Source organism: Mesoplodon bidens, assembly GCF_964165515.1.
Source record: "Mesoplodon bidens genome assembly, chromosome: 2".
NCBI classification, from domain to species: Eukaryota; Metazoa; Chordata; class Mammalia; order Artiodactyla; family Ziphiidae; genus Mesoplodon; species Mesoplodon bidens.
Genome location: NC_138177.1, coordinates 84,588,155 through 84,616,079, shown reverse-complemented (window position 1 = coordinate 84,616,079; position 27,925 = coordinate 84,588,155). Strand labels below are relative to the sequence as shown.

Genomic DNA, 27,925 nt, shown 5'->3' with positions numbered 1-27,925 from the left:
TAAAAAATCTGCTCAATTGTCTTTTATGGTCTCTCATTTCTTTTTCATAGTTTCAAGTCTTTAATTTTAAAAAATATTTAATATATTTTAATATGATATTCTTTGTCTGATAATATCAATATCTGAATCTTTTTCAGGTCTGATTTTGCTCTTTGTTCTTTCTGCTGACTTTTTATTCTTTGAGCCTTATTTATGTTTTTTGATTCCTTGGTTTTTCACCTGTGGTAATTCTTTGAGGCTTGTGTTGAAATTGGTATCCTCCCAGAAAGATTTTCTTGGGGCCACTACTAATGAGGAGCCCATTTTAAAGTAAATTCTCCAGTTGAAGTTTTTTGAGATTATAGAGATAGCATGAATCCAGCTCTAAATGACCGCCCCGCTCTCCTCCCCAGTATAAGGCCACTTCGTGGCTACAAATTTTCAGGACAGTTTTCATACCAGGGTCAAGACAGACAAGTTTCCTTACTGTACCCTTCAGTGTGGCAGATTTATTTCTTGTTTACACTTTCACTGACTAGGTAGTCCTTTGAGTTTGTGACTTTATGCAGGGTTCTCTTATTGGATTCTCTACCTTTAGTGAGCTCTGAGTTTTATCTCCTATCTCTTTTACCCTAGGTAGGTTCAGCAGATACCTGTAGGCCAAATGCTGCCTTTCATGCTAGCCCCAAACCTACTATTACTACACTTTAAAGTTGTAATTTCAAGTAGGCAGATTCCTTACTTTTTAGACATTTAGTTTGAAATTATTTTTATCAGGAAATTTGTTCAGAGTATCTAGGTGATTTTTCTGTCAAAAATGGAAGTCTTTGATTTTTTAATAAATAAAAATTGTATACACAAATAGTTTCACCTAATATGTTTATACCTGCCAATTGGCATGATAATGAGTAAAATGTTTCTCACTTTTCTATGGCTTTTCTTCTTCAGTTTTCTTTTGAGTTTTCTGAAATAGACCGTTGAGGGGGATGGTGCACATTAAAATTTAGATAAAATAAATCACTTGTAAACCTAAGTATCATACCTTATTCAGTTTCAGAATAGTTGCTGACTATGACTACATATGAGTGTTTCAAGAAAAATATTTAACACAGCATTTTGTGCTAATCGTGGATATTAAAATTTTTTCCCGTTGGATTTTCTTTCTACTTTGATGGAAATTAGAACAGCTTATATATCTGTGATGTTTTAGGACCCTTTAGAAATCTGTGCTGCTTTTATGGCACTCCATATATTTCTTGGGCTAGTACCTCTTCATCCACTTCTACATGTGTAGCCAGGTGAAATAGTCCCTCAAAGTGAGATATTAAAAAAATGATTTAGATGGTATTTCTGTAAGAGGAATTAGAATGTATTTAGGAGGAGATAGAGTATTATAGAGGAGATAGAGTATTATATTATTCCCCTTCCCCAAATATAATAAGTAAAAGAGATCTCATAAATGATAAATGGGGAATAATGAATAAGAAAGAAGACAAATTATAGTTAATCCTCTGGCTGGCTTTCCAAAATCCAATTAATTATATAATTCAGCCCTCTGTATGGGATTGAGTAAAAGGTACTTTTCCCTTAAAGTAATTGAATTCATGTGTTCTTTAAGTAGATTAAGACATTTTAAGATTTTCAAATTTGTACTGAGATAATCTATTAAAATTTGTATTTCTTCACATAATTTTTGACATTAATGGAATTATTTAATGACGTGATTTTTGAAGTGATCTCTATGCTAATAGTTTGGTTAGTTTGAAATTATTTATTTTGACTGGAATATTGAACAAAATATTTTAAATTTCTCTTGATTTTTTAGTGTAACAATTTAAGGAAACAAGTTGAAAATAAAAGCAAGATTATTGAAGAACTCCAGCAGGAGGTATGTACTGATTCTCAAAATAAAACTATTAAAAAAAATCTATGTTTTCACTACAGTTTTAGAGAATAATGCTTTCCTTTACGTTAGTAATTTTAGTCTAAGTCAGTAACAGTGCAAGTTTGAATCACTTTGATATTAAACATAATTCTTTATTTTTAACTTTTAACAGAATAAGGCCTTAAAAAAAAAGAGTACGGCAGAAAGCAAGCAACTGAATGTTTATGAGATAAAGGTATTTGGAATCCTTATTTTTGTTTTAAAAATACTAACACATAGATGAGAATTTAGGAATTTTAAGCCCTTTATTTGTAGCAATTATTTTCAATCATTATCTTTTGAGATTGTGGGGATCAATCCTTTTAGTTGTAGTAGAGTGCACATCTTTGGTTTATCTATGTTAAAATCATCTAAGCATCTTAGAATATATGTACATGTGTGTATATATATGTCTTCATATTCCTTACCCATACATTGAAAATTGAGCTTGAGTAGGTTTGGGGTGGAGCCTTGGACTTATTAGTCTGGATAAAAAAGTCAAGGCCACACTATATGCTCCCTGTAAGAGACACACTTTATTAAATATAAAGATAAAAGGAAGTTGAAGTAAAAATATGGAAAAAGATATGGCATATACTATACAAACAGTAAGCATAGAAAAGCTGGAATGACAATTTTTATAACACATAAAATAGATTGAAATACAAGGAGTATTATCAGAGATCCTAAGGGGCATTTGATAATGATAAAGGTATCAGTTCATCAGGAAGATATAACAGTCATGAAAGTATTTGTTCTTAATAGCAGAGCTTCAATATATGTGAAGTAAAAACTTAAAAAACTAAAATGAGAAATAGATAATTTCATTATTATATTTGGGGGTTGTAATAGCCCTCTTTCAGCAATTGATGCAACTAGAAGAAAATTGGTAAGAATATACAAAATTTGAACAACACTATTAACTACCTTGACTTAATTGACATTTGTAGAACATTATAGCTACAACTGTAAATTCTTTTGAAGTGCACATAGGTTGTTTACCAAGATAGACCATATGCTGGGCCATACATTTAAAAATATTAAAGTCTTATAGAGTATATTCTCTCACTACAACAGAATTAAATTACAAATAAGTAACCATAGGATATCTGGAAAAGCCTAAATATTTGGAAATTAAGCATTATACTAGTAAATAACTCATGGACCAAAGAAGAAATCACAAGGAAATTTAGAAATTATTTTAAATGGAATGATCATAGAAATACAATATGCCAAAATTTGTGGGATGCAACTGAAGCAGTTCTTGTAGGGAAATTTATAAATAATGTTTATTTTAGAAAAGGAGAAATGACCTAGGTTTTCATCCAGATACTGAAAAGAGGTGAGCAAATGAAACCCGTAGAAAGTAGACCAAAGGAAATAATAAAAATGAAAAGAGAGATCAAAGAAATAAGAGAGAGAAAGACAAAAATTAATGAAATCAAAAGTTGATTCTTTGAAAATATTAATAAAATTGATAAGCCCCTAGCAGGGTTGATTACAAAAGGAGAGAAAGTAAAATTCACTGAAGGCAGGAATAAAATAGGACATTACCATATAGATACTGTAAATATTAAAAGGATAACAAAGGAATGTCATGGACAACATTATATCAATAAATTTGAAACTTAGATGAAATGGGCAAATTTCTTTTGTTTTAAAATTTAATTAAATTTAACTTTTTTTATACAGCAGATTCTTATTAGTTATCGATTTTATACATATTAGCATACATATGTATCTCCCAATTCTTCCCACCGCCACCCCCACCCCCACCCCCACTTTCCCCCTTGCTGTCCATACGTTTGTTCTCTACATCTGTGTCTCTGTTTCAGCTTTTCAAACCAGCTCATCTGTACCATTTTTTTCTAGATTCCACATATATGCGTTAATATACGATATTTGTTTTTCTCTTTCTGACTTACTTCACTCTGTATGACAGTCTTTAGGTCCATCCACGTCTTTGCAAATGACCCAATTTCATTCCTTTTTATGGCTGAGTAATATTCCATTGTATATATGGGCAAGTTTCTTGGAAAACCTAACTTCCTAAAAACTGACACAAGATGAAACAGTACATCTGAAGAGGCATATATCAGGGAAATTGAATTTGTCATCAAAAATCTCCTAGAGAAGAGATATACCATGTTCTTGGATTGGAAGGATCAATATTGTGAAAATGACTATGCTACCCAAAGCAATCTACAGATTCAGTGCAATCCCTATCAAACTACCAATGGCATTTTTCACAGAACTAGAAGAAAAAAATCTTAAAATTTGTATAAAGACACAAAAGACCGCGAATAACCAAAGCAATCTTGAGAAAGAAAAATGGATCTGGAGGAATCAGATGCCCTGACTTCAGACTATACTACAAAGCTATAGTAATCAAGACAATGTAGCACTGGAACAAAAACAGAAATATAGATCAATGGAACAGGATAGAAAGCCCAGAGATAAACCCACGCACCTATGGTCAACTAATCTATGACAAAGGAGGCAAGGATATACAATGGGGAAAAGAGAGCCTCTTCAATAAGTGGTGCTGGGAAAACTGGACAGCTACATGTAAAAGAATGAAATTAGAACACTCCCTAACACCATACACAAAAATAAACTCCAAATGGATTACAGACCTATATGTAAGACCGGACACTATAAAACACTTAGAGGAAAACATAGGCAGAACACTCTATGACATAAATCACAGCAAGATCTTTTCTAACCCACCTCCTAGAGTAATGGAAATAAAAACAAAAATAATCAATGGGACCTAATGAAACTTAAAAGCTTTTGCACAGCAAAGGAAACTATAAACAAGACAAAAAGACAGCCCTCAGAATGGGAGAAAATATTTGCAAACAAATCAACAGACAAAGGATTAATCTCCAAAATATATAAACAGTTCATGCAGCTCAATATCAAAAAAACAAACAGCCCAATCAAAAAATGGGCAGGAGATCTAAATAGACATTTCTCCAAAGAAGACATACAGATGGCTAAAAGCACATGAAAAGATGCCCAACATCACAAATTATTAGAGAAATGCAAATCATACCTACCATGAGATATCACCTCACACCGGTCAGAATGGCCATCATCAAAAAAATCTACAAACAAATGCTGGAGAGGGTGTGGAGAAAAGGGAACCCTCTTACATTGTTTGTTGGAATGTAAATTGATACAGCCACTATGGAGAACAGTATGGAAGTTCCTAGAAAGACTACAAATAGAACTACCATGTGACCCAGCAATCCCACTACTGGGCATATACCCAGAGAAAACTATAATTCAGAAAGACACATGCACCCCAGTGTTCATTGCAGCACTGTTTACAATAACAAGGTCATGGAAGCAACCTAAGTGCCCACTGACAGACGAATGGATAAAGAAGATGTGGTACATATATGCAATGGAATATTACTTATCCATAAAAAGGAACGAAATTGGGTCATTTGTAGAGATGTGGTTGCACCTAAAGACTGTCATACAGAGTGAAACAAGTCAGAAAGAGAAAAACAAATATCATATATTAACGCATATTTGTGGAATCCAGAAAAATGGTACAGATGAACCGGTTTGCAGGGCAGAAATAGAGACAGATGTAGAGAACAAACGTATGGACACCAAGGGGGGAAGTGGGGGGTGGTGGTGTGGTGGGATGAATTGAGAGATTGGGATTGACATATATACACCAATATGTATAAAATAGATAACTAATAAGAAACTGCTGTATAAAAAAATTAAATAAAATTCAAAAAAAAATCTCCTAGAGAAAATCCTGATCTGGAAGTTCTCAGGTGAATTCTAACACACACTTCAGGAAGAAATAATGCCAGTGTTCTACAAATTCTTTCAAGAAATAGAAGAGGGGAAACAATTCCCAACTAGTTGTTTGATACAAAATCGTGATAAAGATATTACAAGAAAAAAAATTACAGACCAGTATCCTTTATAGAGACATAAAACGCTTAACAAAATACCAGTAAATATAATCTAGCAATATATTAAAACCATATTACATTGAATAAGTGGGGGTTTTTGAAATTTAAGTTAGGTTTAAAATTTGAAACTATCAGTGTAATTTACTGTATCAAGTGATTAACTAAAAAAATATCATCAGCTCAATGATTGCAGAGAAACATTTGACAAAATTCAGCACTCATTCTTGATAAAAAATTTTCAACAAAACTAGGTATAAAAGGAGACTTTATCAGTCTAATACAGAATACCTATAAAATACCTAGAGCTAGCATCATACTTAATGATGAAAGACTGAATACTTTCTCTTTAGTATCAAGAACAGTGTCTGCTCTTACTACCCCATTCAACGTTGTACTGGAGGTTCTAGCTAGTACATTAAGGCAAGAAAAAGGAATAAAGTTATATAGTTTGTAAATATGTAAAACTGTTTCTTCTTAAGCGATGTGATGGTCTACACTGAAAATTCTAAGGTTTCTACACTGAAAATTCTAAGGTTTCTACAAAGTCACTAGTTTACTAGTAAGTGAACTAGCAATATTCATAAAAATATTATAAATTAGACTTCATCAAAATCTGAAAGTTCTGCATATCAAAAGGTATCATTAAGAAAATAGGCGGGTTTCCCTGGTGGCGCAGTGGTTGAGAGTCCGCCTGCCGATGCAGGGAACATGGGTTCGTGCCTCGGTCCGGGAAGATCCCACATGCCGCGGAGTGGCTAGGCCCGTGAGCCATGGCCTCTGAGCCTGCACGTCCAGAGCCTGTGCTCCGCGACGGGAGAGACTACAACAGTGATAGGCCCGCGTACCGCAAAAAAAAAAAAAAAAAAAAAAAAAAAAAAAAAAAAAAGAAAATAGGCAAAGTACAAAGAAGGCGAAAATACTGACAAAAATATTTGTTTGACAAATAACATATATCCAGAATATATAAAGAACTCTTAAAACTCAACACTAAAAGACAAATATTCCAATTCAAAATTGGCAAAAGACAACTACAAACAACCTGGATTGGAAATGGGCAAAGGACTTGAATAAATATTTTTCCACAGAAGATGTATAAATGGTATATAGATACATGAAAAGATCTTCAACATCACTATTCATTAGGAAAATGCAAATCAAAACCACAGTGAGATGCCACCTCACATCCACTAGGATGGGTACTATTAAAGAAAAAAAAGAACATAACAAATGTTTGTGAAATTGTAGAGAAATTGGAATCCTTGTACGCTGTTGGTGGGATGTCAAATGGTGCCATTGCTATGGAAAGCAGTCTGGTGGCTACTCAAAAATTAAAAATTGAATTAACATATGATCTGGTAATTCCACTCTGTGTATATACCTAAAGAATTGAAAGTAGGGTCTGAAAGAAATATGTATACACTCGTGTTTTTAGCAGCATTATTCACAATAGCTGAAAGGTAGAAGCAACTCAACATTCATTGACTAATGAGTAGACAAACAATATGTGGTATATACATACAATGAAATTTTACCCAGCCTTAAGAAAGAAGGAAATTCTGATATATGCTACAGCATGAATAAACCTTGGGGACATAAGCTAAGTGAAAGAAGCCAGTCACAAAAAGACAAATATTATTCTACTTATGTGAGGTATCTAGAGTTGTCAAATTTATGGGCTAGAGAGTGGTGGTTGTCAGGGACTGTGGGAGGTGGGTAGTGGGGAATTATATAATAGGTATAGAGTTTCAGTTTTATGAGATAAAGAGTTCTGGGGATTGGTTGCATAACCATGTAAATGAACTGTATGATTTAGAAAGGTTACAATGGTAAATTTTATGTTATGGCTATTTTACCATAATAAAAATTAAAAAGTGGGCAAAGACTTGAATAGACACTTCACAAAGGAAATATACTAATGACTGATTAGCTCATGAAGAAATATTTAACACTATTAGTTACAGAAATAAAAATAAAATCACAATGGGATATCACTACACCCCTAAGCAGGACTAGCCACATAATATGTAGGGCTCAGTGCAAAATGAAAAGATGGGGCACCTAGTTCAAGTATTCTTTAAAAATTCAAAATAGGCTGGAAACTAATCAGAGAGCATTGTATGACTACATAGGTCTCACACCTACCTACAAGAATGGTTGAAATTTTATTGATTCATCTGTTGATGGACACTTAGGTTGCTTCTATATCTTGACTATTGTAAATAATGCTACAAGGAACATAGGGGTACATATATATTTCGAATTAGTGTTTTTGTTTTCCTCAGAGAAACACCCAGAAATGGAATTGCTGCATCATAGGGTAGTGTTCTTTTTTAATTTTCTGAGGAATTTCCATACTGTTTTCCATAGTGGCTGTACGAATTTATATTTCTACTGACAGTGCATGAGGGTTCCCTTTTCTCCACATCCTCATCAATGCTTGTTATTTGTTGTCTTTGAGGATAGTCATTCTGACAGGTGTGAGGTAATATCTCATTGTGGTTTAAAAAATTTTTATTTGAGTATAGTTGATTAACAATGTGTTAGTTTCACATGTACAGCAAAGTGAATCAGTAATATATGTATATATAGCATACTGTATTGTGTATATATATATATATATATATATATATATAATGGTTGTACCAATTTACATTTTACCAATTTACATTCCAACCAACAGTGTAGGAGGGTTCCCTTTTCTCCACAACCTCTTCAGCATTTGTTTATTGTTTGTAGATTTTTTTGAGGATGGCCATTCTGACAGGTGTGAGGTGATACCTCATGGTAGTTTTTATTTGCATTTTTCTAGTAATAAGTGATGTTAACCATCTTTTCATGTGCTTTTGGCCATCTTTATATCTTCTTTGGAGAAATGTCTATTTAGATCTTCTGCCCAGTTTTTGATTGGATTGTTTGTTTTTTTAATATTGGGCTGTGTGAGCTGTTTGTATATTTTGGAGATTAATCCCTTGTCAGTCATTTTGCTTGCAAATATTTTTCCTGTTCTGTGGGTTGTCTTTCCATTTTGTTTATGGCTTCCTTTGCTGTGCAAAGCTTTTAAGTTTAGTTAGGTCCCATTTGTTTATTTTTATTTTAGTTACTCTAGGAGGTGGATCCAAAAAGATATTGCTACAATTATGTCAGAGAGTGTTCTGCCTATGTTTTCCTCTAAGAGTTTTATAGTATCCGGCCTTACATTTAGGTCTTTAATCCATTTTTAGTATATTTTTGTGTATGGTGTTAGGGAGTGTTCTAATTTCATTCTTTCTCATAAAGCTGTCCAGTTTTCCCAGCACTGGTTATTGAAGAGGCTGTCTTTTCTCCATTGTATATTCTTGCCTCCTTTGTCATAGATCAGTTCACCATAGGTGCGTGAGTTTATCTCTGGACTTTCTATCCTGTTGCATTGAGCTATATTTTTGTTTTTGTGCCAATATTATACTGTTTCGATTATTGTAGCTTTGTATTGTCTGAAGTCAGGGCGTCTGATTCCTCCAGCTCCATTTTTCTTTCTCAAGATTGCTTTGACTATTTGGGATCTTTTATGTTTCCATACAAAAAAAAATTTTTTTGGTTCTATTTCTGTAAAAATGGCCATTGGTAATTTGCTGGGGTTGCATTGAGTCTGTAGATTGACTTGGGTAGTATAGTCATTTTGACAACATTGATTCTTCCAATCCAAGCACGTGGTCTATTTCTCCATCTGTTTGTGTTATCTTTGATTTCTTTCATCAGCATCTTATAGCTTTCAGAGTACAGGTCTTTTGCCTCCTTAGGTAGGTTTATTCCTAGGTATTGTATTCTTTTTGATGCGATGGTAAATGGGATTGTTTCCTCAATTTCTTTTTCTGATCTTTTGTTGTTAGTGTATAGGAATGCAACATTTCTGTGTATTAATTTATTTGTATAGGAATGCAACATTTCTGTGTATTAATTTAGTATCCTGCAACTTTGCCAAATTCATTGATGAGCTATAGTAGTTTTCTGGAAGCATCTTTAGGATTTCCTGTGTATGGTATCATGGCATCTGCAAACAGTGACAGTTTTACTTTTTCCTTTGCAATATGGATTCCCTTTATTTCTTTTTCTTCTCTGTTTTCCATGGCTAGGATTTCCAAAACTATGTTGGATAAAAGTGGCAAGAGTGGACATCCTTGTCTTGTTCCTGATCTTAGAGGAAATGCTTTCAGTTTTTTTTTTTTTACATCTTTATTGGACTATAATTGCTTTACAATGGTGTGTTAGTTTCTGCTTTATAACAAAGTGAATCAGCTATACATATACATACGTTCCCATATCTCTTCCCTCTTGTGTCTCCCTCCCTCCCACCCTCCCTATCCCACCCCTCTAGGTGGTCACAAAGCACCGAGCTGATCTCCCTGTGCTTTGCGGCTACTTCCCATCAGCTATGACCTACTAGAGAATGGACTTGAGGATATGGGGAGGGGGAAGGGTAAGCTGTGACAAAGTGAGAGAGTGGCATGGACATATATACACTGCTTTCAGTTTTTCACCATTGAGAATAAGGGTTTCTGTAGGTTTGTCATATATGGCCTTTATTATGTTGAGGTAGGTTCCCTCTATGCCAACTTTCTGGAGAGCTTTTATCATAAATGGGTGTTGAATTTTGTCAAAAGCTTTTCCTGCATCTACTGAGATGATCATACGGTTTTTATTCTTGTTTGTTAATGTGGTGTGTCCCACTGATTTGCATATATTGAAAAATCCTGCATCCCTGGGATAAATCCCACTTGATCATGGTGTATGATACTTTTAACGTATTGTTTGTTGGATTCAGTTTGCTAGTATTTTGTTGAGGATTTTTGTGTCTCTGTTCATCCGTGTGTAATTTTCTTTTCTTGTGGTGTCTTTGTCTGGTGTTCGTATCAGGGTGATGGCGGCCTCATAAAATGAGCTTAGGAGTGTTTCTTTCTCTGCAATTTTTTTGAAGAGTTTCAGAAGGATAGGTATTAACTCTTCTCAAAATGTTTGATACAATTTGCCTGTGAAGCCATCTGGTTCTGGACTTTTGTTTGTTGGAAATTTTAAAATCACAGTTTCAATTTCAGTACTTGTGATTGGTCTGTTCATGTTTTCTATTTCTTCCTGGTTCAGTCTTGGGAGATTGTACCCTTCTAAGAATTTGTCCATTTCTTCTAGGTTGTCCATCTTATTGGTGTGTAGTTGCTTGTAGTAATGTCCTAATTTTATTGATTTGAGCCCTTTCCCTTTTTTTCTTGATGAGTCTGGCTAAAGGTTTATCAATTTTATTTATCTTTTCAAGGAACCAGCTTTTAGTTTCATTGATCTTGTTTTCTTTGTCTCTATTTCATTTATTTCTGTTCTGATCTTTATGATTTTTTTCCTTCTACTAACTTTGTGCTTTGTTTGTTTTTCTTTCTCTAGTTGCTTTAAGTATAAGGTTAAGTTGTTTATTTGATATTTTTCTTGTTTCCTAAGGTAATATTGTATTGCTGTAAACTTTCCTCTTAGGACTGCCTTTCCTGTGTCCTGTAGATTTTAGATTGTCATGTTTCATTGTCATTTTTCTCTAGGTATTTTTTGATTTCCTCTTTGATTTCTTCAGTGATCCATTGGTTGTTTAGTAACATATTGTTTAGCCTCCTCGTGTTTGTTTTTTACAGTTTTTTCCTGTAATTTCTTTCTTTTATTTTTATATTTAATAAATTTATATTTATTTATTTACTTATTTTATTTTTGGCTGCTTTGGCTTCTCATTGCTGCTCACAGGCTTTCTTTTAGGTTTGGTGAGCGGGGGCTACTCTGTTGCGGTGCGTGGGCTTCTCATTGTGGTGGCTTCTCTTTGTTGTGGAGCACAGGCTCTAGGTGTGTGGGCTCAGTAGTTGTGGTACGTGGGCTCTAGAGTGCAGGCTTCAGTAGTTGTGGTGCACAGGCTTAGTTGCTCCGCGGCATGTGGGATCTTCCCAGACCAGGGCTCAAACCCATGTCCCCTGCACTGGCAGGTGGATTCTTAACCACTGCACCACCAGGGAAGCCCCTCCTGTAATTTATTTCTGATTTCAGAGCGTTGTGATTGGAGAAGATGCTTGATATGATTTCCATTGTCTTAAATTCACCAAGGCTTGATTTGTGGTCCAAGATGTGATCTATCCTAGAGAACATTTTGTGTGCATTTGAGAAGAAAGTGTATTCTGATGCTTTTGGATAGAATGTTTTATAAATATCAGTTAAGTCTGAATGGTCTAATGTGTCATTTAAGGCCTGTGGTTCCTTATTGATTTTCTGTCTGGATGATCTGTCCATTGGTATAAGTGGGGTGTTAAAGTCCCCCACTTTTATTGTGTTACTGTCAATTTCCCCTTTTATGGTTGTTAGCATTTGCCTTATATATTGAGGTGCTCCTATGTTGGGTGCATATATTTTTACAATTGTTATATCTTCTGGGATTGTTCCCTTGATCGTTATGTAGTGTTCTTCCTTATCACTTGTAACAGTCTTTATTTTATTTATTTTTTTAACATCTTTATTGAAGTATAATTGCTTTACAGTGTTGTGTTAGTTTCTGCTGTATAACAAAGTGAGTCAGCTATATACATACGTATATCCCCATAACCTCTCACTCATGTGTCTCCCTGGTATCCCACCCCTCTAGGTGGTTGCAAAGCACCGAACTAATCTTCCTCTGCCATGCAGCTGCTTCCTACTAGCTATCTGTTCTACATTTGGTAGTGTACATGTGTCAGTGCTACTCTCTCACTTTGTCCCAGCTTACCCATTCCCCTCCCCGTGTTGTCAAGTCCATTCTCTACGTCTGTGTCCTTATTCCTGTCCTGCCCCTAGTTCATCAGAACCATTTTGTTTTTTAGATTCCATATCTATGTGTTAGCATACGTATTTGTTTTTCTCTTTCTGATTTACTTCACTCTGTATGACAGACTCTGGGTCCATCCGCCTCACTACAAATAACTCAATTTCATTTCTTGTTATGGCTGAGTAATATTCCACTGTATATATGTGCCACATCTTCTTTATCCATTCATCTGTTGATGGACACTTCGGTTGCTTCCATGTCCTGGCTATTGCTGCAATGAACATTGTGGTATATGACTCTTTTTGAATTATGGTTTTCTCAGGGTATATGCCCAGCAGTGGGATTGCTGGGTCACATGGTAGTTGTATTTTTAGTTTTTTAAGGAACCTCCATACTGTTCTCCATAGTGGCTGTATCAATTTACATTCCTACCAACAGTGCAAGAGGGTTCCTTTTTCTTCACACCCTCTCCAGCACTTATTGTTTGTAGATTTTTTGATGATGGCCATTCTGACTGGTGTGAGGTGATACCTCATTGTAGTTTTGATTTACATTTCTCTAATGATTTGTGATGTTGACCATCTTTTCATGTGTTTTTTGGCCATCTGTATATCTCCTTTGGTGAAATGTCTATTTAGGTCTTCTGCCCATTTTTGGATTGGGTTGTTTGCTTTTTTTATATTGAGCTGCATGAGGTGTTTGTATATTTTTGAGTTTAATCCTTTGTCAGTTGCTTCATTTGCAAATCTTTTCTCCCATTCTGAGGGTTGTCTTTTCGTCTATATTTATGGTTTCCTTTGCTGTGCAAATGCTTTTAAGTTTCATTAGGTCCCATTTGTTCATATTTCCATTTCTCTAGGAGGTGGGTCAAAATGGATCTTGCTGTGATTTATGTCATAGAGTATACTGCCTATGTTTTCCTCTAAGAGTTTTATATTGTCTGCCCTTACATTTAGGTCTTTAATCCATTTTGAGTTTAATTTTGTGTATGGTGTTAGGAAGGGTTCTAATTTCATTCTTTTACATGTAGCTGTCCAGTTTTCCCAGCACCACTTATTTAAGAGGCTGTCTTTTCTCCATTGTATACTCTTGCCTCCTTTATCAAATGTAAGTTGACCATATGTACATGGGTTTATCTCTGGGCTTTCTCTCCTGTTCCATTGATCTGTATTTCTGTTTTTGTGCCAGTACCGTATTGTCTTCGTTACTTAGCTTTGTAGTATAGTCTGAAATCCGGGAGCCTAATTCCTCCAGCACCATTTTTCTTTCTCAAGATTGTTTGGCTATTCGGGGTCTTTTGTGTTTCCATACAAATTGTGCAATTTTTTGTTCTAGTTCTGTGAAAAATGCCATTGGTAGTTTGATAGGGATTGCATTGAATGTGTAAATTGCTTTGGGTAGTATAGTCATTTTCACAATGTTGATTCTTCCAATCTGGGAACATAGTATATCTCTCCATCTGTTGGTATCATCTTGAATTTCTTTCATCAGTGTCTTACAGTTTTCTACATACAGGTCTTTTGCCTCCTTAGGTAGGTTTATGCCTAGGTATTTTATTCTTTTTGTTGCAATGGTAAATGGCAGTGTTTCCTTGATTTCTCTTTCAGACTTTTCATCACTAGTGTAAAGGAATGCAAGAGATTTCTGTGCAGTAATTTTGTATCCTGCTACTCTACCAAATTCATTGATTACCTCTAGTAGTATTCAGGTAGCATCTTTAGGATTCTCTATGTGTAAGTATCACGTCATCTGCAAACAGTGACAGTTTCACTTCTTTTCCAATTTGTATTCCTTTTATTTCTTTTTCTTATCTGATTGCTGTGGCTGAAACTTCCAAAACTATGTTGAATAATAGTGGCAAGAGTGGGCAACCTTGTCTTCTTCCTGATATTAGAGGAAACGGTTTCAGGTTTTCACCATTGAGGACCATGTTGGCTGTGGGTTTGTCATATATGACCTTTATTATGTTGATGTAGGGTTCCTCTATGCCTACTTTCTGGAGAGCTTTTATCATAAATTGGTGCTGAATTTTGTCAAAAGCTTTTTCTGCATCTACTGAGATTATCATATGGTTTTTATCCTTCAGTTTGTTAATGTGGTGTATCACATTGATTTGCATATATTGAGGAATCTTTGCATTCTTGGGATAAACTCTAGTTGATCATGGTGTATGGTCATTTTAAGTATTGTTGGATTCTGTTTACTAGTATTTTGTTGAGGATTTTGACATCTATGTTCATCAGTGAATTTGGCCTGTAGTTTTCTTTCTTTGTGACATCTTTGTCTGGTTTTGGTATCAGGGTTATGGTGGCCTTGTAGAATGAGTTTGGGAGTGTTCCTCCCTCTGCTGTATTTTGGAAGAGTTTGAGAAGGGTAGGTTTTAGCTCTTCTATAAATGTTTGATAGAATTAGCCTGTGAAACCATCTGGTCCTGGGCTTCTGTTTTTTGGAAGATTTTTAATCACAATCTCCATTTCAGTGCTTGTGATTGATCTGTTTATATTTTTTACTTCTTCCTGGTTCAGTCTCAGAAGGTTGTGCTTTTCTAAGAAATAGTCCGTTTCTTACAGGTTGTCCATTTTATTGCCATATAGTTGCTTGTAGTAATCTCTCGTGATCCTTTGTATTTTTTCAGTGTCAGTTGTTACTTCTCCTTTTTCATTTCTAATTCTGTTGATTTGAGTCTTCTCCCTTTTTTTCTTGATGAGTCTGGCTAATGGTTTCTCAATTTTGTTTACCTTCTCAAAGAACCAGCTTTTAGTTTTATTGATCTTATCTATTTGCTTCATTTCTTTTTCATTTATTTCTGATCTGATCTTTATGATTTCTTTCCTTCTGCTAACTTTGGGTTTTTTTTTCTTCTTTCTCTAATTGCTTTAGGTGTAAGGTTAGGTTTTATTTGAGATATTTCTTGTTTCTTGAGGTAGGATTGTATTGCTATAAACTTCCCTCTTAGAACTGCTTTTGCTGCATCCCATAGGTTTTGGGTCGTAGTGTTTTCATTGTCATTTGTTTCTAGGTATTTTTTGATTTCCTCTTTGATTTCTTCAGTGATCTCTTGGTTATTTAGTACTGTATTGTTTATCCTCCATATGTTTGTATTTTTTACAGATTTTTTTCCTGTAATTGATATCTAGTCTCATAGCCTTGTGGTTGGAAAAGATACTTGATATGATTTCAATTTTCTTAAAATTTCCAGGGCTTGATTTGTGACCCAAGATATGATCTATACTGCAGAATTGTTCCATGAGCACTTGAGAAGACAGTGTATTCTGTTGTTTTTAGGTGGAATGTCGTATAAATATCAATTAAATCCATCTTGTTTAATGTATCATTTAAAGCTTGTGTTACCTTATTCATTTTCATTTTGGATGATCTGTCCATTGGTGAAAGTGGGATGTTAAAGTCCCCTACTATCATTGTGTTACTGTCGATTTCCCCTTTTATGGCTGTTAGCATTTGCCTTATGTATTGAGGTGCTCCTATGTTGGGTGCATAAATATTTACAATTGTATCTTGTTGGATTTATCCCTTGGTTATTATGTAGTGTCCTTCTTTTTCTCTTGTAATAGTCATTATTTTAGAGTCTATTTTGTCTGATATGAGTGCTGCTACTCCAGATTTCTTTTGATTTCCATTTTTATGGAATACCTTTTTCCATCTCCTTGCTTTCAGTCTGTATGTGTCCGTAGATCTGAAGTGGGTCTCTTCTAGCATATATATGGGTCTTTTTTTTATTCTTTCAGCCAGTCTGCCTCTTTTGGTTGGAGCATTTAATCTATTTACAATTAAGGTAATTGTCAGTATGTATGTTCTTATTGCCATTTTCTTAATTGTTTTGGATTTGTTTTTGTAGGTGATTTTTCTTCCCTTCCTCTTTTGTTCTCTTCTCTTGTGATTTGATGACTATCTTTTAGTGTTGTGTTTGGGTTGCTTTTTCTTCTTTGTGTGTGATTCTATTGTTTTTTGTTTGCAGTTCCCATGAGGTTTTGATATAGCAATCTTTATATGTACAAGGTTGGTTTAAGTTGCTGGTATCTTAATTTCAAATGCATTTCCCATTTCCTGCTTTTGTACTCTCCTCACGGTTGCTGGTTTTGATATATTTGTATGTAGATGAAGTTTTACTTTTACTGTATGTTTGCCTTTACCAGTGAGTTTTCCCATTTGTGATTTTCTTGTTTCTAGTTGTGGCCTCTTTATTTCCCCCCACCTAGAGAAGTTCTTTTAGCATTTTTTTGTAAGGCTGGTTTGGTAGTGCTGAATTCTCTTAACTTTTGCTTATCTTTAAAGCTTTTGATTTCTCCCTGGAATCTGAATGAGAGCCTTGCTGGGTAAAGTATTCTTGGTTGTAGGTCTTTCCCTTTCATCACTTTAAATATATTCTGCCACTCCCTTCTGGCCTACAGAGTTGCTGCTGAAAAATCAACTGATAGCCTTATGGGTTTTCCCTTGTATATTATTTGTCACTTTTTCCTTGTTGCTTTTAATAATTTTTTCTTGGTATTTAATTTTTTTCAGTCTGGTTAATATGTGTTTTGACATGTTCCTCCTTGGGTTTATCCTATATGGGACTCTCTGTGCTTCCTGGCCTTGAGTGAGTGTTTCCTTTCTCATATTAGGGAAATTTTTGACTATAATTTCTTCAAATATTTTCTCAGGCCCTTTCTCTTCTCTTCTCCTTCTGGGACCTGTATAATGCAAATTTGGTACATTTAATGTTGTCCCAGAGGTCTCTGAGACTGTCCTTATTTCTTTTAACTCTTTTTTCTTTATTCTGTTCTGTGGCAGTGATTTCCACCATTCTGTATTCAAGCTCACTTGTTCATTCTTCTGCCTCAGTTATTCTGCTATTGATTCCTTCTAGTGTATTTTTCATTTCATTTGTTGTATTGTTCACCTCTGTTCTTTAAATCTTGTAGCTCTTTGTTAAACATTTCTTTTTTCTTTTTTTTTTTTTTTTTTTTTGGCGGTACGCGGGCCTCTCACTGTTGTGGCCTCTCCCGTTGCAGAGCACAGGCTCCGGACGCACAGGCTCAGCGTCCACGGCTCATGGGCCTAGCCGCTCTGCGGCATGTGAGATCTTCCCGGACCGGGGCATGCATCCGTGTCCCCTGCATTGGCAGGCAAACTCTCAACCACTGCGCCACTAGGGAAGCATTAAACATTTCTTGTATCTTCTTGGTCTGTGCCTCCATTCTTTTTCTGAGATTTTGGATCATCTTTAGTATTGTTACTCTGAATTCTTTTTTGGGTAGGTTGCCTATGTCCTCTTCATTTAGTTGTTCTTGTGGGTTTTTATCTTTTTCCTTCATCTGAAACATATTTCTCTGTCATCTCATTTTGTCTAACTTTCTGTGTTTGTGGTCTCCTTTCCGCAGGCTGCAGGATCATAGTTCCTCTTGCTTCTGGTGTCTGCCCCTTGGTGGAAGAGTTTGGTCTGGGGCCTTGTGGAGGCTTCCTGGTGGGAGGGACTGGTGCCTGCCTTCTAGTGGGTGGAGCTGGGTCTTGTCTGTCTGGTGGGCAGGACTGTGTCAAGGGTTATGTTTTGAGGTGGCTGTGAGCTCAGTACTCCTTTAGGCAGCCTGTCTACTGATGGGTGGGGTTGTATTCCTGTCCTGCTGGTTGTTTGGCCTGAGATGTTCCAGCACTGGAGCCTGAATGCCGTTTGTGGGGCTGGGTCTTGGTGCTGAAATTGGAACCTCCAGGAGTGCTTATGCGGATCAGTATTCCCTAAGGCCTCCACAACCAGTGTCCTTGCTTCCACAGTGAGCTACAGCCGACCCGTGCCTCCCTAGGAGACCTCCCAAGACCCCTAGGTAGGTGTAGCCCAGGTTCCTTTGGAGATACTGCTTTGTGCTGGGTCCCCGTGCATATGAGACCCTGTGTGCGTTCTCTAAGAATGGAGTCTCTGTATCCCTCAACTCTGTTGGGCTCCCGCACTCAAGCCCCACTGGCCTTCAAAGCCAAATGCTCTGGTGGTTCTTTCTCCCGATGCCAGAACCTCACACTGTGTTGGAGGGCTATTTTTATGTGGGAACGTCCTTCTGTAGTCTCTGTGTGTTTAATATTTTTTGGTTTGAGGGCTATTTTTAGTACGGATGCCTGCCACATGTTTCCTAGTGTATGCTGGCCGTTATCCCCTTGATAGGAAGTTGTGGTGACCAGAGCCTGCACTGGATATTGAGTGAGGCCTCCTCTTTGCTCTGTGATTGTCACAGCCCTGTCAGGGGCAGGGTTTGCTCCCCAGTTCTTGGAGTAGAGGCCCCCAGATCTGTTTTGGAGCTGTATTTCTGATCTGCAGTGCTAGGTAGGCAGGATTGGAGCATTCCCACTGGGAGAGACGCCACTAAATATTACTCCTCTGAAACTCTTCACCTATGAGTGTGCTCTGTTGTGTCACGTTTTACCCATTGTGTGGGCTCACAAAGTACATTTTTGTTGGCAATGCTCGTGGCCCACCTTAACTGTGGGTATGCCAGCAATTGATTGGCCCTGGTGTCTCTTAGGCGTTGTTTTCACCAGGCCACCACCACAGACCTACTGAAGTCAGGTCCAAGGACTGTAGTAATCATGTACCTGGACCCACTGTTGGAGCTATGGAGGCTGCTCAGACTCTGGCCTAGCCTAACTCCTGAGTGTATGTGCCCACAAACCCTCCACTTGCTAAATCTAGACCTGTCTCATCTTTGGGAGCACTCATTGTCCGTTCAAATGTTCCACAGGTGCTGAATTTACAAAGCTGGCAGCAGGGGTGTAAATCTGTGGTTTGCACAGCCTCAAGGAGAGATTTCAGCTCTTCTTCCTTAGTCACACAACCCCTGGGGCTCAGCTTTGGTTTCAGCTCTACATCTGCATGTGGGTCACCCACTGGTGTCTGCTCCCGAGGTTGCCCCAGAGTACATGAGCCTGCCCTGGTGAGAGGGGGCTGGGACAGCGATTTGGGTATGTGAGCCCACCCAGACAGGTTGGGGGGAGCTGAGGTGGTGACCAGGGCATGCAAGTCTGCTCAGGAGGGAGCTCCTCCTAATGCCCACTGAGGCAAGGGCCAACACGTGGGGAAAGAGGCTGCAATGACAGCCCCGCCCTTCATGTGCCACTCAACAATGATGCTTCGCTCCTATGGTGCCCCAGGCTTTTTCCACGAGTGTTCCCAGTTGCGGAGCTCCTCACTCCCATCCCTTCAGGCTGTCTCCTCGCAGCCAACAGCAGACCTCCCCCTGGGTCTGCTCTCCAAACCCCATGTTCCAGCACCCAGCCCCCACCTGCAGTGGCAGACACATGTCTCAGGCTGGGGCATGCAGGGCTGTGGCATGGACCATCTATATATGTCTCACTCTGTCCTGCCTGCCACAGACTGGTTGCTGTACTCTCCTTCGAGCCCCTGAAGTTCCCCTTCTGTCTCAGCTTATCTCCCCACTGCTGAGGGGGCTTCCCTGGGTGCAGGAACCTCTCCTCTTCTTCAGCTCCCCACCAGGGGCACTGGTCCCATCCCACTTCCTCTTTTTTTTCTTTCTTTCATCCTACTGAGTTATGCAGGAATCTTTCTTGTCCTTTTAGGTATCCAAGGTCCTCTGCTAGTGTTTAGCAGGTGCTCTGTGAGAATTGTTCCATTTGTGGATGTATTTGTTGGGAGAGGTGAACTCCGTGTCCTCCTACTCTGCCATCTCGACTCCTCCCCACCTCATTGTGGTTCTGATTTGCATTTCCCTGATGATTAGTAATGTTAAGCATCTTTTCATCTGCCTGTTGGCCTTCTGCATGTCTGTTTTGGAAAAATGTCTATTCAGGTCTTCTGCCCTTTTTTTAATTGAGTTGCTTGTTTTTTTTGATGTTGAGTTGTATGAGTTCTTTATATATTTTGGATGTTAATCTCTTATCAGATATAGTGTTAGAAATATTTTTTCCCATTCAGTAGAGTGCTTTTTCATTTTGTTCATAGTTTCCTTCTCTATGCAAAAGTTTTTATTTTGATTCCCATTTGTTTAATTTTTGCTTTTGTTACCCTTGCCTGAGAAGACATATCCAAAAAAAAATGTTGATAAGATCAATGTCAAAGAGCATACAGCCTATGTTTTCTCCTAGGAGGTTTATGGTTTCACGTCTTGCATTTAAGTCTTTAATCTATTTTGTTTATTTTTGTATATGGTGTGAGAAAGTAGTCCAATTTGATTCTTTTGCATGTAGCTGTCCAGTTTTCTCGACACAATTTATGAAGAGGCTGTCTTTTCCTCATTGTGTGTTCTTCTTTTGTTGTAGATTAATTGACCATATAAGCATAGGTTTATTTCTGGACTCTCCATTCTGTTCCATTGATCTATGTGTCTGTTTTTGTGCCAGCTCCTTTGATTACTGTTGCTTTGTAGTATGGTGTTGAAGTCAGGGAGTGTGATACCTCCTGCTTTGCTGTTCTTTCTCAAGATTATTTTAGCTATCTGGGATCTTTCATGTTTCCATACAAATTTTAAAATTATTTGTTATAGTTTGGTGAAAAATGCCATTGGTATTTTTATAGGGATTGCACTGAATCTGTAGATTGCCTTAGGTAGTATGGTCATTTTAACAGTATTAATTCTTCCAATCCCTGAGCTTAGTATATTTTCCCGTATTTTTTTGTGGCGCCTTCAATTTCTTTCATCTGTGTCTTATAGTTTTCTGAGTACAGGTCTTTACCTCTTTATTTAGATTATTCTTAGTTATTTTATTCTTTTTTTTGCAATTTTAAATGGGATTTAAAAAAATTTTTCTTTCTGCCTGTTCATTGTTAGTGTTTAGACATGCAACAGATATCTGTATGTTCATTTTGTATCCTACTATTTCTTTCAATTTTAGTAAATAATATTTTGGGGGGATTTTGCCCTGTTAAACTACATTTTCTACATTTTGAAAATTGTAGCATCTATAGTATTGTCCTCTTTTCAATCCTGATGTTGGTTATTTATGCCTTTTGTTATTCTTGATCAGTCTTACCAGGCATTTATCAATTTTGGAAGTTTTAAAAAAACACAACTTTGGATTTTTGATCTTCTCTGTAGGGTGCTTGTTTTTGTTTCATTAATTTATGTTCTTTATTATTTTCTCCTCCTTTTATTGTTTTTTCGTTATGTTCTTTTTCCAATTTGATATTAATTCTTTGATAATTAATTTTCATTCTTTCCAGTGAACACATTTTAAGGCAATGTATTTCCTTCTAAGTTTGTTGTAGTTGTGTCTCATAGGTTTAAATATATATTAAATTAGTATTGTTTCATTCAATACCTTCCTATATTTCTCAGTTTCTGAACTTAATGGCATGTTATGCTTTTGGAATTGATTTCTATCATAAGCACATTGTCATTAGAGAACGCACTCTGGTATGACTTCAGTACTTTGGAATTTATTGACATTTGCTTGATGGCCCAATATAGGGTTACTTTTTATAAACACACCCATATACCTGAAAATAATGTGTATTCTACAGTTGTTGGGTGAAGTGTTCCATTTGGTCAAGATTTCATATTCTTTAAACTTCTGCATATTTATTGATTCTATATCTTTACTTCTATTTTCTTTGTGTTTTATTACTTGAATGCGATTGATGTGTTAAAAAATCTCACTTGATGATTGTGGATTTCTATTCTTCCTTGCAGTTCTGTCAATTTTTCTTTTAATACCATGTTATTAGGTACATACTATAATATATGTAATTTTTTATACAATGTGGAACTTTATATGTATACTTAATCTATATTCTATATATATTCTTTATATTCTATACATAATAGAACTTTTTTCCACTTTAGACACTCACTTTATCTATGTAATAGTATTTTGTTGCCTTAGAGAATAATTCTTCTTTTTTATTGTTATGACTATACCAGTTTTCTTCTTAGTGTTTAGTGTTTGCAGGGGGTTATTTATTTATTTAAAGTTTTTATTGGAGTATAGTTGATTTACAATGTTGTGTTAAGCATGGTATTTTTTTTTTTTTTTTTCCCGTACGCGGGCCTCTCACTGTTGTGGCCTCTCCCGTTGCGGAGCACAGGCTCCGGATGCGCAGGCTCAGCGGCCATGGCTCACGGGCCCAGCCGCTCCGCGGCATATGGGATCCTCCCAGACCGGGGCACGAACCCGTATCCCCTGCATTGGCAGGTGGACTCGCAACCACTGCGCCACCAGGGAGGCCAAGCATGGTATTTTTAACAACATATTTACTACTGTGCTTTCTATATCTTTGTTTTAGATGAGTCTCTTATGAACAACATACAGCTGGAGTTCATAATTTTTGTCCTTTTTACTGGTACATTTTAGCTTCAGAATACATAATCTCCTTTCTCTCTCATGTCTAACTTATATGCTATCATACTCTTATTATTGTCACATATTTTAATGAATTTGTTTTTATAAGGGTTTTGTATTGCCCAGGAGGAAGGAAAGAATAGAGTGAATTGGGGAGAGGCAACAAATACTAAGAATGTTTAGAATTGATGAAATACACTAATTCATAGATATAGGAAGACTGATGGATACCTAGAAGGAAAAATTAGAATAAATCCAGAACTAGACTTAGTATAGTAAAACTATAGAATGTTAGACACACATAGGTCTTAAAAGTAGCTAGAGAGAAATGAGAGATCACCAATGAAAGAATGACAAGAGATTTACCGTGGACATCTCAGCAAGCAACAGTGGAAGTTAGAAATCAGTGAGACAATATTCTCAAGTACAGAGAAAAGATCAACCTTGAATTACATCCACAACATATCTCTCTTTTATGTTGGAGAAATAAGGACATTTTTAGATCAAAAAGTGAAGGAAACATATTTTTCAAGAACATTCAGATAGTTAACAAAAATGATCATGTATAGGGCCACAGAATTCAAAGGCTTGAAATCATACAGAATATGTCCTCTAACCACAATTCTATTAATCTAGAAATTATAACGTGTTTTTTTAATGAAGGTCTGAAGTTAATACCTTTATTATGAACATTATTATGCCAATATATTTGAAAGATATAAAAAATATAAAGTGAAGTAGATTAACCAAAACAATCTCAAAACAAATAATTAACCTGAATAGTCTGATTAAGGAGATTGGATCAGCAGTTTAAAATCTTTCAACAAACAAACTTCAGAGTCAGATGGTTTTAGATTGGAGTTGCATTTGTAGAAAATCTATAAGAATCTCCAGATGAGTTAATAAAGTATTGAGTCATTTAGTAAGGTTGATAGATATATAATCATTACACAGAAAAACATACTAGTCTTAAACATCTGCAACAAGCTATTAGAAAATGTAATTTTAACAATATACTATTTATGTGAAAATGCTGGTTCTCTCCAAACTGATATACATATTCACACACTTGCTGGGAGTTTAAATTGGTACATGTACTTTGGAAAACAGTGTTGTTATCTTGTAAAGTTGAACATGCAACCTGCAATTTCAGGTCTGGATATAGAGAAATTTATACATTTGTACCAGGAGACAGTGTTTTTGAGAACAGTCACACCATTATCGTATGTATTATCTCCAAGTTGAATACAATTTATTGTCTGTGAACAGTTGAGTACATAAATAAACCATGGTATATTCATAAAATGGAACATTACTCTGCAGAGAAAATGAAGGAACTATACACACATAAATATGTAAAACCTACTGCTGAGTGAAAATGCAAGACAGAAAAATATACCTACTAAGAAAACATTTATATAGAGTCTGAAACAAAAAACTCTGAAATACTGATATATCATTATGCAGTAAAGCTATAAAAAAGGGGAAGGGACTCATGAATATTAAATTAAGAATCTTTGTTACACTTGAGGGGGCAGAAGGGGAAACTAATGAACAGAGGCATTCAGAAGACTTTATCAACATTGATAATATTCTGTGTTTTAAAGTTGGTGGTTGTGGAACTTCCCTGATGGTCCAGTGGCTAAAACTCTGTGCTCCCAATGTAGGGGGGCCGGGTTTGATTCCTAGTCAGGAAACTAGATCCCACATGCCACAACTAAGAGTTCGCATGCTACAACTAAAGATCCTGCATGCTGCAACTAAAGGACCCATGTGCCACAACTAAAGGTTCCTCACGCCTCAACTAAAAGATCTCGCATGCAACAATGAAGATCCCACATGCTGCAACTAAGACCCGGCACAGCCAAATAAATAAATAAATAAATATTAAGAAAAATAAAGTTAGTGGTTCTTTCATGGGTACAGAATACAGTCTGTTTCATTATTAAATTACTCATGCCTCCCTTCCCCAATTCCTGTCACTGTCCTCTACCCCCTCCTCAATTCTAATTCAGTCCTAATGCCATAAGTGATTCTGGAGAGTGGGTGCTAATTAAAGGTCCTCTTTTTTTAATATTTATTTTATTATTTATTTATTTTATTTTTGGCTGTATCAGGTCTCAGCTGCAGCACACGGGATCTATTGTTGAGGTGTGCAGGCTCTAGAGCACGTGGGCTCTGTAGTTGCACTATGTGGGCTCTCCAGTTGTGGCCTGTGTGCTCAATAGTTGCAGTGCACAGGCTTAGTCACCCTGAGGCATATGAGATCTTAGTTCTCTGACCAGGGATCGAACCCACGTCCCCTGCACTGGTAGGCGTCACTAATACTGAGTATGCTTTTTAATGGAATCCATTTTAACTGTTTTTCTTTAGTTGCTCGTGTTTTTAGTATCATATCTAAGGACACATTGCCAAATCTATTGTCATGAATTTTAACTCCTATTTTCTTCTAAGAGTTTTTGGTTTTAGCTATTACATTTAGATCTTTAATCTATTTTGAGTTATTTTTGTAATGTGATATGAGGTAAGAGTCCAACTTCATTCTTTTCCATGTGCTTATTATTTGTCTTAACAACATTTGTTAGAAACTGTTCTTTCTCCATTGAATTATTTTTCATTCTTATTGTTAGAAGCTATTCTTTCTCCATTGAATTGTCTTGTCATTCTAAGTTGACCATAGTTGTATGGCTTTATTTCTGGACTTCCTATTCTATTCCATTGATCCATATGTTTACCTTATGTCAGTACCACGCTGTTTTGATTATTGTATCTTTGTAGTGAGTTTTAAAATTGGGGATTATGTGTCCTCCAACATTGTTCTTTTTCAAGATTGTTTTGGCTATCCAGGGTCCCTGGGAATTCCTTGTAAACTTTAGGATCAATTTGTTCCGACAAAACGCAGTTGGAATTTAGGTAGAGATTGCAATGAATCTTTTCACTCTATTAATAATGTTCAAGGGGACACTATCAAAGGATGAAAGGACACTATCAAGGGAGTGAAAAGACAAGCCAAAGAATTGGAAAAAATATTTGCAAATCATTATTTGGTAATGATCTAATATCCAGAATATGTAAAGAATACTTACAATTCAGCAACAAAAGCCAGTCACTGAAGAACAAATACTGCATGATACCTAAAATAGTCAAACACATAAAAGCAGAAATTAGAAAAGCAAATACCAGGGACTCAGTGGGAGGGGGAAATAGGGAGTTCTTCAATTTGCTTAGGTTTCAGTTATGCAAGATAAAGTAGTTCTAGAGATCTGCTGTACTACATAGTGCCTGTAGTCAACAATTCTGTATTGTTTACTTAAAGCAGTCTACAGATTCAATGCAATCCCTATCAAATTACCAATGGCATTTTTCACAGAAATAGAACAAAATTTTTTGTAATTTGTATGGAAACAAAGGACCCCGAATAGCCAAAGCAATCTTGAGAAAGAAAACTGGAGCTGGAGGAATCAGACTGCCTGACTTCAGACTATACTACAAAACTACAGTAACCAAGACAGTATGGTGCTGGCACAAACACAGTAATATAGATAAATGGAACAGGATAGAAAGCCCAGAGATAAACCCACACACCTGTGGTCAACTTATCTATGAAAAAGGAGGCAAGAATATACAATGGAGAAAAGACAGTCTCTTCAATAAGTGGTGCTGGGAAAACTGGACAGCTACATGTAAAAGAATGAAATTAGAACACTCCCTAACACCATAAGGCCAGACACTATCAAACTCTTAGAGGAAAACATAGGCAGAGCACTCTTTGACATAAATCACAGCAAGATCTTTTTGGATGCACCTTCTAGAATAATGAAAATTAAAACAAAAATAAACAAATGGGACCTAGTTAAACTTAAAAGCTTTTGCACAGCAAAGGAAACCATAAACAAGACCAAAAGACAACCCTCAGAATGGGAGAAAATATTTGCAAATGAAGCAACTGACAAGGGATTAATCTCCAAAATATACAAATAGCTCATGCAGCTCAATATCCAGACAAACAACCCAATCAAGAGTGGGCAGAAGACCTAAATAGGCTTTTCTCCAAAGAAAACATACAGATGGCCAAGAGGCACATGAAAAGCTGCTCAACATCACTAATTATTAGAGAGAAATGCAAATCAAAACCACCATGAGGTATCACCTCACACTAGTCAGAATGTCCATCATCAAAAAATCTACAAACAGTAAATGCTGAAGAGGGTGTGGAGAAAAGGGAACCCTTTTACACCGTTGGTTGGAATGTAAATTGATACAGCCACTATGGAGAACAGTATGGAGGTTCCTTAAAAAACTAAAATTACAACTACCATATGACCCAGAAATCCCAGTACTGGGCATATACCAGAGAAAACCATAATTCCAAAAGATGCATGCACCCCAGTGTACATTGCAGCACTATTTACAATAGCCATGTCGTGGAAGCAACCTAAGTGTCCATCAACAGAGGAATGGATAAAGAAGATGTGGTACAATGGAATATTACTCAGCCATAAAAAGGAATGAAGTTGTGCCATTCGCAGAGACATGGATGGACCTAGAAACTGTCATACAGGGTGAAGTAAGTTAGAAAGAGAAAAACAAATGTTGTATATTAACGCATGTATGTGGAATTTAGAAAAATGGTGCAGATGAACCTATTTGCAAACCAGAAATAGAGACACAGTTGTAGAGAACAAATGTATGGACACTAAGAGAGGGGTGGGATGGATTGGGAGATTGGGACTGATGTATGTACACTACTATGTATGAAGTAGTTGGCTGGAGAGTACCTACTGTATAGCACGGGGGGAAAAAAGAAGGTACAATCTGTTTGCAGGGCATATATTAAGTTGGCCTTAAAAATACATTCCAGTATACATTACGTGCAGACAAGTACTGTTTGATTCCACTTATACGAGGTACCTAGAATAGTCAAATTCATAGAGTCAGAAAGTACATTGGTAGATGCCAGGAGCTGGTGGGTAGAGGGGGTGGGGAGGGAGAATGGGGAGTTAATGT

At 36.5% G+C, this 27,925-nt stretch overlaps 1 protein-coding gene across 3 annotated transcripts in view; it reads left to right on the top strand.

The window, feature by feature from the left end:
• The window catches only part of SYCP1 (synaptonemal complex protein 1), a gene marked incomplete at both ends in the record, with an annotated part of 166,705 nt that overhangs the window by 103,492 nt on the left and 35,288 nt on the right, over window positions 1-27,925 (top strand). For all 3 annotated transcript variants that reach the window (XM_081225557.1, XM_081225556.1, XM_081225555.1), the window contains 2 exons: window positions 1,805-1,867; window positions 2,037-2,099. In XM_081225557.1, coding sequence (XP_081081683.1) covers window positions 1,805-1,867; window positions 2,037-2,099 — 126 coding nt within the window. The remainder of the gene's footprint in view (window positions 1-1,804; window positions 1,868-2,036; window positions 2,100-27,925) is intronic.